This window comes from Piliocolobus tephrosceles, chromosome 13 (genome assembly GCF_002776525.5).
Source record: "Piliocolobus tephrosceles isolate RC106 chromosome 13, ASM277652v3, whole genome shotgun sequence".
Lineage (NCBI taxonomy): Eukaryota > Metazoa > Chordata > Mammalia > Primates > Cercopithecidae > Piliocolobus > Piliocolobus tephrosceles.
In genome coordinates, this window is record NC_045446.1 from 30,316,658 (window position 1) to 30,328,096 (window position 11,439).

The 11,439-nt window shown below is 42.0% G+C and overlaps 1 protein-coding gene across 1 annotated transcript in view; it reads right to left on the reverse strand.

The window, feature by feature from the left end:
• Window positions 1–11,439, reverse strand: part of CAPRIN1 (cell cycle associated protein 1) — a 50,988-nt gene that overhangs the window by 24,866 nt on the left and 14,683 nt on the right. Inside the window, exons 3-4 of the mRNA XM_023185508.2 lie at window positions 3,595–3,657; window positions 3,399–3,485 (exon numbers count right to left, since the gene is read on the reverse strand). Coding sequence (XP_023041276.1) covers window positions 3,399–3,485; window positions 3,595–3,657 — 150 coding nt within the window. The remainder of the gene's footprint in view (window positions 1–3,398; window positions 3,486–3,594; window positions 3,658–11,439) is intronic.

Genomic DNA, 11,439 nt, shown 5'->3' on the forward strand with positions numbered 1-11,439 from the left:
AGACCTGGGAGGAATGATGAAGGCTGCAATAACAAGACAAATCTATAATGGTAACAGAGTGTGCAGAATAAATATCTTAGCAATAAATGGCAAGTGATAGCTACAGTGAGCTGAGACCATGCTACTGCTTCAGCCTGGGTGAAACAGTGAGACTGTCTCAAAAAATATATATATATTTTTTTAAAATAATTTAATAAAAATTTTTTGAGGCAAGGTCTATGTTTCCAAGGCTGGTCTTGGGTCTTGAACTCCTGGCCTCAAGCAATCCTCTCACCTCAGCCTCCTAAAATACTAGTATTACAGGTATGAGCCACCATGACCAGCCAGGAAGGTGTTTTTTGTTTTGTTTTGTTTTTGAGATGGAGTCTCACTCTTGCCCAGGAGTGCAGTGGCACAATCCTGGATCACTGACACATCAACCTCCCGAGTTCAAGCAATTCTCCTGCCTCAGCCTCCTGGGATTACAGGTGTGTGCTCCCTCGCCCGGCTAATTTTTGTACTTTTAGCAGAGACAGGGTTTCACTACGTTGGCCAGGCTAGTCTTCAACTCCTGACCTCAGGTGATCCATCCGTGGGTTACAGGCGTGAGCAACCACACCCTGCGCAGGAAGGTCTTTATAGGTAGGTGGAGGCAGGAAACAGGAAGACGGGCATGAATGTGAAAGGAAGTTAAAGCAAAAGAAGATAAGAAAGCTATTCTGTATGAAATGAACAGTTCAAGAAGGAAAAAGGTGAAAAGGTAGGCTGAAGCCAGGCTAAAGAAGTTCTTGAATGCTGAACAAAAAGCATGTTTAATAATTGTGGAAAGTATACCAAAGGATCAAAGATAAACAAAAGCTCTGCTAACGAAGTCAAAGCTCAGAGAAAAGTCCTGAAAATACCAGTGTTACAAGAGAAGCAAAAAAGGATACAGGTATTTTCATTACACAGTGATAGTAACTTCCAAAATAGATGTTACATTAAACTGTATAGCAATCCTGCTTCTATTTTAAAAAAGAAAAAGAAATTGGGCAGGGTTCATCAAGTTAAGTGGAATAAATCTCTCCTTTGGTGCTATGGTATGAATGCATTCCCAAAAATTCAAGTGTTGGAAACTTAACCCACCCAATGCAATAGTGTTGGGAGGTTGAGCCTTTTGGGAGCTATTTAGAATGAATTAATATTACTATAAAAAGAGCTTGCAGGAGTATGATCACTCTTTCTTGCCCCTTAAGCCCTCTACCACCATGTGAGGACACAGTAATGCAGCAAGATGCTGGTACCTTGATCTTGGACTTCCCAGCATCCAGAAGTGTGAGAAACAAATTTATGTTCTTTATATAAATTATCCAGTCTCAGGCATTCCATTATAGTAACACAAAGTTGACTAAGACACTACGTACAAAATTATATTACTTTTTTTGTTTTCAGGCAAAGATTTTCCTTCCCTGGTCAGATATAATAAGTAATTCTAAGATTAAGTACTTGAAGCTAGGCACGTTGGCTCACGCCTATAATCCCAACACTTTGGGAGGCTGAGGCAGGCCAATCACCTGAGGGGTCAGGAGTTTGAGACAATCTGGCCGACGTGGTGAAACTCCATCCCTACTAAAAATTTAAAAATTAGGCATGGTGGTGCGCGCTGGTCTGTAGTCCCAGTTACTCGAGAGGCGGAGGTTGCAGCAAGCTGAGATAGCGGCACTGCACTCCAGCCTGGGCAACAGAGCAACACTCTGATGGCTCTGCCCATCAGCCCCCTTTCTATCCTATTGGATCTGTTACTCTGGAAAACCTTGACTAATACAAGAACAGTGAAATTAAGTAACTCATCCATGGTCATACTACTAAGTCAAGTCACAAAATTAGGATTCAACTGGGCAGTCTGCTTCTAGAATCAGATCTCTTAATCCCTACACTGCATTGTCTCATATAATAAACTGGTTTTTTTTTGTTTCAGCAAATTAGAGTAAACTTTATATAGTCACACATTACTTAACAAGGATACATTCTGAGAAATATGTCAGTAGGGAATTTCATCTTGTGCAAACATGGAATGTACTTACACAACCTAGATAGATAGTACAATCCACTATACACCTAGGCTATATGGTTTAGCATATTAGCTCCTAGATTACAAATGTGTACAGCATGTTACTGTACTGACTACTGTAGGCAACTGTAACACAGTGGTAACTATTTGTATATCTAAACATAGAATAGGTACAATAAAAATACAGTATTATAATGTTACGGGACCACCATCATATATGTGGTCCACAATTAACTGAAACATCATTATGGAATATATGCCTGTATTTCAATGTTATTAGCCTTCTCCAAAGAAGATGACCACTTATTCAGATGGCTTAATTTTCTGGCCTCAACAAATTATCTGACTTTGCTTGTATTTAACTTTTGTCCTTATTCCCAAAGGTTTTTGTCACATCAAAAACCCACTCTTATGTTGGATCGAGTGCTGATATAGGAGCACATCAGTTTGCCATACCCCTTAAGGTTCCTAAAGCAGAGAATAATTACCAATTATATAAACGAGCCTCTCTTTATTTTCTGACTGTTAAATTGTAAGTCATTAGACATAAGGAACATGATAAATAAAAAACATTTCTTTATTTATGTCTAACAACTATCTTATTTATATGTATTTGCAGAGCTAACATGTTAAACCAATGAGACCTTTAGCATAGTTACAACACGTTTGTCAAATCTCAAACTTGGTCCTTTCAAAATTTTTTTTTAATTTAATGGTTTTTTTTTTTTTTTTTTTTTTTTTTGAGGCGGAGTCTTGCTCTGTCCCCCGGACTGGAGTGCAGTGGCCGGATCTCAGCTCACTGCAAGCTCCGCCTCCCGGGTTTACGCCATTCTCCTGCCTCAGCCTCCCGAGTAGCTGAGACTACAGGCGGCCGCCACCTCGCCCGGCTAGTTTTTTGTATTTTAGTAGAGACGGGGTTTCACCATGTTCGCCAGGATGGTCTCGATCTCCTGACCTCGTGATCCGCCCGTCTCGGCCTCCCAAAGTGCTGGGATTACAGGCTTGAGCCACCGTGCCCGGCCAATTTAATGGTTTTTTTTAGAGATGGGGTTTTATCACGTTGCCCAGGCTGAAGTGCAGTGGCTATTCACAGGAGTGATCATATGCACAGCAGCCGCGAGCTCTTGGCCTCAACCTATTGAGGAGCTAGGGCTATAAGCATATGCCACCGCCCCCAGTTTCAAACTTAGTATTTTTAAAAGACATGTTTCAGGTGTTACGCTAAACTTTACAGAATGTGAAGGCATCTTAGATATAACTGGATAGAACTATCTCACCTTGCAGACAGCTTATCAATAGTAATGGAAAAACTAAAACCCAAAGAAACAACAAAAGTATTTCGTAAATATGTATACTTTCTTTTACTTACATCCTGACTTAGTGCCATGAAACTCCTCTGTAATTCTTTTGCAAACTCCAAATTATTTGTGACTTCCTGGTACTTAGAAACAGCATCCTAAAATGACAAAGAACCCAACTTTACTGTAAAGACAAATACCACAAAATTAATTTTTCTATTTAAAATAGTGAGCATTAGGTCTAAAATAAAAATATAACATATTTACCAGCTGGTCTTGATTAAGCCTTTCCCCTTTGTTCATTCGTTCCTGGTAATCATCAAGCTTACCCTATATTAAAAGAAAAAAAGAATTACATTCCATATTGACGGTATATACCAGCTTAAGCATGCTTGACAAAAACCACACAATCCTCTAAGTTTGTCTCAAATTTTGCCTTAAATAAACTTTTAAGATATATTCCAGTCTAAGTACATTAAAAAAAAAAATTTTTTTTTTTTTTTTCAGACAGTTTCACTCCTGTCGCCCAGGCTAGAGTGCAATGGCACGATCTTGTCTCAATGCAACCTCTGCCTCCCATGTTCAAGCTAGTCTACTGCATCAGCCCCTAAAGTAGCTGGGATTACAGGCACTCACCACCATGCGCAGCTAATTTTTTTTGTATTTTTTGTAGAGACAGGGTTTCACCATGTGGTCAGGCTGGTCTCAAACTCCTGACCTCAGGTGATCCACCTGCCTCAGCCTCCCAAAGTGCTAGGATTACAGGCATAAGCCACCGCGCCCAGCCTAAGTACATAAAACTTTTTAGATCTACTCCAACCATTGCTGAATGATATCAAAGACTATACTGTAAACCAATGACACAACATTATTCATTCCTACAAGAAAGAGTATTAGATGGACTACGCATATGGCTCCCACCCACATGGCTAAGGGCCACAATTTGGTTAGGATCCTGCTTATCTCAGGTGAGCATATCAGACATTTATCAGGTTAAATTTTTGTCTCTCCCTCTCCCCATAAGAAGAATTCATGTGACTAGGTGATACAAGAGTATTTTCAGGCCAAACATGGTGACTCACGCCTGTAATCCCAGCACTTTGGGAGGCCAAGGTGGGCAGATCACCTGAGGTCAGGAGTTCAAGACCAGTCTGACCAACATGGAGAAACCTCATCTCTACTAAAAATACAAAATTAGCTGGGCATGGTGGTGCATGCCTGTAATCCCAGCTATTCAGGAGGCTGAGGCAGGAGAATCACTTGAACCCAGGAGGTGGAGGCTGCGGTGAGCCGAGATCACGCCATTGCACTCCAGCCTGGGCCACAAGAGCGAAATTTCATCTCAAAAAAAAGAAAAGTACTTTTTTCAGGCCAGGCACAGTGGCTCCCGCCTGTATAATCCTAGCACTCTGGAAGGCCAAGGTGGGTGGATAACCTGAGGTCATGAGTTTAAGACCAGCCTGGCCAACATGATGAAACCCCATCTCTACCAAAAAATACAAAAATTAGCTAGGTATGGTAGTGCAAGTCTGTAGTCCCAGCTACTTGGGAGGCTGAGGTGGGAGAATCGCTTGAACCCTGGAGGTGAAGGTTGCAGTGAGCTGAAATAATGCCACTGCACTCCAGCCTGGGCGACAGAGTGAGACGGTGCTCCCCACCCGATTTAAAAAAAAAAAAAGTATTTTTCTGAATAAACTCATGGGCATATTGTCTTCAATGTAATTCATCCATTTATCTTGAACAAGATAGCTACCACCTCACTAGTACACAAGTCAACAGCTTTGCTTTATTAGTTCAAGAGTGAGGATAGAAAACTAACATCTGGTTTAAGATCACATTTTCTTGCTAAGATTAAAACTTTGCAGATTTCCTAGGCTACTACTAATTAGGTAAGACCCCACAGATATTCAGGTAATGCAACACAGTCACAAACTGTTATTATTGTAAAGGTCAGAGGACAGGGAATGAGGATAAATCTAAATTAACAGGACAATACTTAATCCCAGAAAATTATGAACATACATAGATCCTTACCCCCTTACCAATAATAAAATTGTGAAACAAAGTACAAAGTTAAATTCTAATAAAGGGCATTCAGAAACCACAGAAGCCAGTTTAAAAGCAATGGTAATAAGTTTTGTTTTTTCTTTTTCTTTTAGGTCAAATGATCTATTTTCTTTGTACCATAAACAAATGTCAACTTGCTAGACATTCTACCCCAAATTGAAAACCCTACCATAATTCCTTCGTAACACTGGAGGTAAATAAAACCAAGATAATCACTAAGACATTAAAGGCTTTTAAAAGTATCCAATTTTATTATTAGATGAACTATTTCACACAATCTATAAGCCTCCAAATAAACAGGTATAAAATTTCAGTCTACTAATTTGAGAAAAAAAAAAGATTTTTCACACTGATATGACAGATCTGACCGCAGGTGCAGAAGATGTGTCCAATTAACTCACGATACTCTGAGGATCAACAGACAGTTCATTCTCTTTTTAAAAAGGGAAGACTCATAAGCTTGGGAAGCTAAAAAAAAAAAAAAAAAGTTTTAAAATAAAAAATTTTATTTTTTTACAGGGTAGGCTATTTTTCTTTAAAGAAATAAAAAACTAGACCGGGCCCAGTGGCTCACGCCTGCAATCCCAGCATTTGGGGCGGCCAGCGTTGGCAAATAACAAGGTCAGGAGTTCAAGCAGCCTGGTCAACATGGTGAAACCCTGTCTCTACCAAAAATACAAAAATTAGCCAGGCGTGGTGGCACGCACCTGTAATCCCAGCTACTCGGAAGGCTGAGGCAGGAGAATCACTTGAACCCAGGAGGCAAAGGTTGCAGTGAGCCGAGATCACACCACTGCACTCCTGCCTGGGACAAAGCGAGACTCCATCTTTAAAAAAAGAAAAAACTAAGTAAGATTTGAATTTATGATTTAGGATATTCCAAAATAATAGTATTATAATCACAATTCCTCTATATAAAAATATACTAACAGAAAATACACAAAGAGGAGGGCCTAAAGTTCAGTGCTAGTACACAGTTCATTAGTACTGAACAAAAGAAACACTGCTATTAACTTATACCTGGTATTTATCATCTTCCTTTTCTTCTATAGTATTGTACATTTAAGAAAATTGTTGCTAAATCTAGAAATACACCATACATCCCTCATGGGGTAGAGTTTATATATCTAACCAAAATGGACATAGAATCAAATTCCTAAAAAATGTTTGTGTAAAGATGAAAATAGGCCGGGCGCAGTGGCTCAAGCCTGTAATCCCAGCACTTTGGGAGGCCGAGACGGGCGGATCACGAGGTCAGGAGATTGAGACCATCCTGGCTAACACTGTGAAACCCCATCTCTACTAAAAAATACAAAAAAAACTAGCCGGGCGAGGTGGCGGGCGCCTGTAATCCCAGCTACTCGGGAGGCTGAGGCAGGAGAATGGCGTAAACCCGGGAGGCGGAGCTTGCAGCGAGCTGAGATCCAGCCACTGCACTCCAGCCCGGAGACAGAGCGAGACTCCGTCTCAAAAAAAAAAAAAGATGAAAATAAATATAAAAAGATAAACAATAAAAAAGGTAAGAATGGTACCTGAGGCCGGGCGCGGTGGCTCAAGCCTGTAATCCCAGCACTTTGGGAGGCCGAGACGGGCGGATCACGAGGTCAGGAGATCGAGACCATCCTGGCTAACACTGTGAAACCCCGTCTCTACTAAAAAATACAAAAAACTAGCCGGGCGAGGTGGCGGGCGCCTGTAGTCCCAGCTACTCGGGAGGCTGAGGCAGGAGAATGGCGTAAACCCGGGAGGCAGAGCTTGCAGTGAGCTGAGATCCGGCCACTGCACTCCAGCCCGGGCGACAGAGCGAGACTCCGTCTCAAAAAAAAAAAAAAAAAAAAAAAAAAAAAAAAGAATGGTACCTGAGTGGTAAAATTATAGGTGGAGTTGTGTTCCTTTTGCTTTGTTTTATATGCTTAACTACTGTACAATGAACATATAGTTTGTACAATGAAAAGAATTCCATGCAATATAAAAGATATTAAAATTGACAGACTTCAGTACATTGTCAGGACTCTCACCAATAACAATCCTTAATTATGAACCTATACTACTCTTATAGTAGGACAAGTTATCCTGTAATAGAAAACCTCCAATTTTCTACACAGTAACAAATTTAGAATTCATCCAAACTGAGAGCTATGGCAGATTACATTTTCCAAAGATAGCTACAAAATCTGCATGCAGTCTCACATACTGTTCTACAACGTGACCTTGACACTACTCCATTAACAACTAGTCCACTTCCCCTGCCACTGCACCTGAGTGAGACTGTGTAAGTGATGCTGTATGATTTCCAAGGCTGAGTCATAAAAGCATCTCTGCCTTGTTTGCTGATGATCCAAACATTTGTATGTGGAACCTTGAGCCATCATACAAACACAGTAACTCTGAGACTGCCACATTATAAGGAAGCCATGCCATGAAGAAAGGCCTCTAGCCTCTGATCAGCAATCCCTGTGGTTCTACTCATTTTAGTCCAAGCAACAAACATATGAATGAACAAGTCTTAGTCTTCCCACATGAGGCCCCGGTGTCATCGAACAGAAACATCAAAACTCCCGTGTGCCCTGTCTGAATCCCTGACAGGCAGAATCTTTGCGCATAAGAAAATCATGGTTTTAATTCCTTAAACAATTAATCTGTTACACAGCAATAACCGGAACAAGGTTAAAGAGGAACTGAAAAAGAAAGGCAAACACCCAGTATGTGAAACTCAGCTTCATAGTACATCTCTTCATGGAATGTTACAACAGAAGAAAGTATGCAAAAAGAACTCTGCATATGCATTATGGCCAGGCATGGTTGCTCACGCCTGCAATCCCAGCACTTTGTGAGGCCAAGGCAGGAGGATCACTTGAGGCCAGGAGTTCAAGACCAGCCTGGACAACACAGTGAGAACCTGTCTCTATAAAAAATTTAAAAATTATCGAGGTGTAGAAATTTTTTAACTTAGTGCCTATGGTCCTAGCCACCTGGGAGACAGGACGATCACGAGACCAGGAGTTGGAAGTCGTGATGAGCACGACTGCCCTCCAGCCTGGGTGACAGTGCAGTATCCTGGCTAAAATAGCAACAACAAAAAAACCTGTGCATTTTTATTAAAGCTCATATGCCGATTTACTCTGATTTAGTAATACTATTAACATGATTCTTGTTTTTCAATCCAAGAACTGAGATTTTTTTTTTTTTTTTTTGAGGCGGAGTCTTGCTCTGTCGCCCGGACTGGAGTGCAGTGGCCGGATCTCAGCTCACTGCAAGCTCCGCCTCCCGGGTTTACGCCATTCTCCTGCCTCAGCCTCCCGAGTAGCTGAGACTACAGGCGCCTGCCACCTCGCCCGGCTAGTTTTTGTATTTTTAGTAGAGACGGGGTTTCACCGTGTTAGCCAGGATGGTCTCGATCTCCTGACCTCATGATCCGCCCGTCTCGGCCTCCCAAAGTGCTGGGATTACAGGCTTGAGCCATCGCGCCCGGCCAGAACTGAGATTTTTAAAAGGTGAAGAACTTAAGAGTTTACTGTAAAGAAAGAAGTATGTAAATCATAACTGAACAATCTCAAGAATCTTTTATAGAATTTTCAAAGAGCAAACCACAGTTTCTTATACCCAACAAATTGAATTATTCAATCAAAAAAACGTAGTAAATCAAAGGTACCCGACGCCATGGCTCACACCTGTAATCCCAACACTTTGGGAGGCCAAGGCAGGTGGATCACTTGAGGTCAGGAGTTCAAGACCAACTTGGCCAACATGACAAAATCTCCTCTCTCCTAAAACTACAAAAATTAGCCAGGCGTGGTGGCACAAACCTGTAATCCCAGATACTCAGGAGGCTGAGGCACGAGAATCACTTGAACCCAGGAGGTGGAGACTACAATGAATCGAGATCGTGTCACTTACATTCCAGCCTGGGCAACGCAGTAAGACTGTCTTAAAAAAAAACAACAACGCTGGGTGTGGTGGCTCACGCCTGTAATGCCAGCACTTTGGGAGGCTGAGGCGGGTGGATCACGAGGTCGAGAGTTGGAGACCAGCCTGGCCAACATGGTGAAACCCTAACTCTACTGGGAAAAAATACATATATATACACAAAAATTAGCCAGGCACGGTGGCGCATCCTTGTAGTCCCAGCTACTCGGGAGGCTGAGGCAGGAGAATCACTTAAACCCAGGAGATGGAGGTTGCAGTGAGCCAAGATCAAGCCACTGTACTCCAGCATGGACAACAGAGTGAGACTCCATCTCAAAAAAAATAAATAAGGTGGCCGGGTGCGGTGGCTCACGCCTGTAATTCCAGCACTTTGGGAGGCTGAGGCAGGCGGATCACAAGGTCAGGAGTTCAAGACCAGCTTGGCCAATATGGTGAAACCTCGTCTCTACTAAAAATACAAAAATTTGCCGGGCATGGTGGCAGGCACCTGTAGTCCCAGCTACTCAGGAGGCTAAGGCAGAAGAATTGCTTGAACCCAGGAGGCAAAGGTTGCAGTGAGCCAAGATCATGCCACTGCACTCCAGCCTGGGTGACAGCAAGAATCTGTCTCAAAAAAATAATAATAAATAAATAAATAAAAATGAATTAAAAACGTACAGAAACTATAGGCCTTGGCCGAGAACAGTGACTCACGCCTATAATCCTAGCACTTTAGCACTTCGAGAGGCCAAGGTAAGCAAATCATCTGAGCTCAAGAATAGGAGTTCGAGATCAGCCCGGGCAACATGGTAAAACCCTGTCTCTGCAAAAAATACAAAAATTAGCCGGGCGTGGTGGCACGCACCTGCAGTCCCAGGAGGTGCAGGTAGTAGGATCACAGAGTCTGGGGAGGCTGAGGCTGTAGTGAGTAGCCTCAACCCATGATCACGCTACCACACTCCAGCCTGACCAAGAGTGAGATCAAAAGAAACTACAGGTCATCCATATAAAATTTTTCTAACCACGATAAAAAAAGAAAGTTTCATCATAGCATTACATATGTTCTCCCATGGCCGTTAACACTTTCTACACTACTATTATAAATATCCTATCCCCTGTCCTTGCCTAAGCTTCAGGAAATCAGGATCCTAAGTCTGATCAAAGTTTCTAAGAAATAGCACTCATCTGAGGAAATACCAAAACTTATTAAGAAAACTGCAGGGTGACAATAAAAACTTAATTAAAAGGCACTAGTTTTTCCCTTATCAGTAAAATATAAGATTTCTTGATGTCTCAGCTATTCAGGTACACAAAGAACTTTATCACCATGGAATCTGATCTGGTAGGGACTTTGTTTTACTATTATATATAATCAGATCTCTGCAGAGCAGAGACCCTATTTTGGTTTAGGTCAGTGATTTTTAAAACTGTGGGCCCCAAACCAGCAACATAGCATCAACTGGCAACTTGTTACAAACACAAATTCTGAGGCACTACCCCAGACCTACTGCATCAGAAACACAGTGGGGGTTGGGGGAATCCAGCAATTTGTAGTTTATCGAGTCTTCTGGGTGATTCTGATGCATGCTTACGTTTGAGAAACATTCATCTCATTCAAATACATTGTAATTAACTTGTAATAGCCCAGTAGAACCTGGAAGTAAATTATTCTGAATCAAACATATGATATGATTAGTGACCTTAAAAACCATTATATGGCAGCTTTAATTTGGAAGTTGTTTAATAAACTTTAAAGCTGAAACTTTAAAACAACCCAGAAAACTTGAACTGTGGTTGGGTTTCTAGACCAGCTTACCAACCTTAGTAACTATTTCATAAAGAAAACACCCGTGGCCAGGCGCGGTGGCTCAAGCCTGTAACCCCAGCACTTTGGGAGGCCGAGACGGGCGGATCACGAGGTTAAGAGATCGAGACCACCCTGGCTAACACGGTGAAACCCCGTCTCTTCTAAAAAAATACAAAAAACTAGCCGGGCAAGGTGGTGGGCGCCTGTAGTCCCAGCTACTCGGGAGGCTGAGGCAGGAGAATGGCATAAACCCGGGAGGCAGAGCTTACAGTGAGCTGAGATCCGGCCACTGCACTCCAGCCTGGGTGACAGAGCGAGACTCCGTCTCAAAA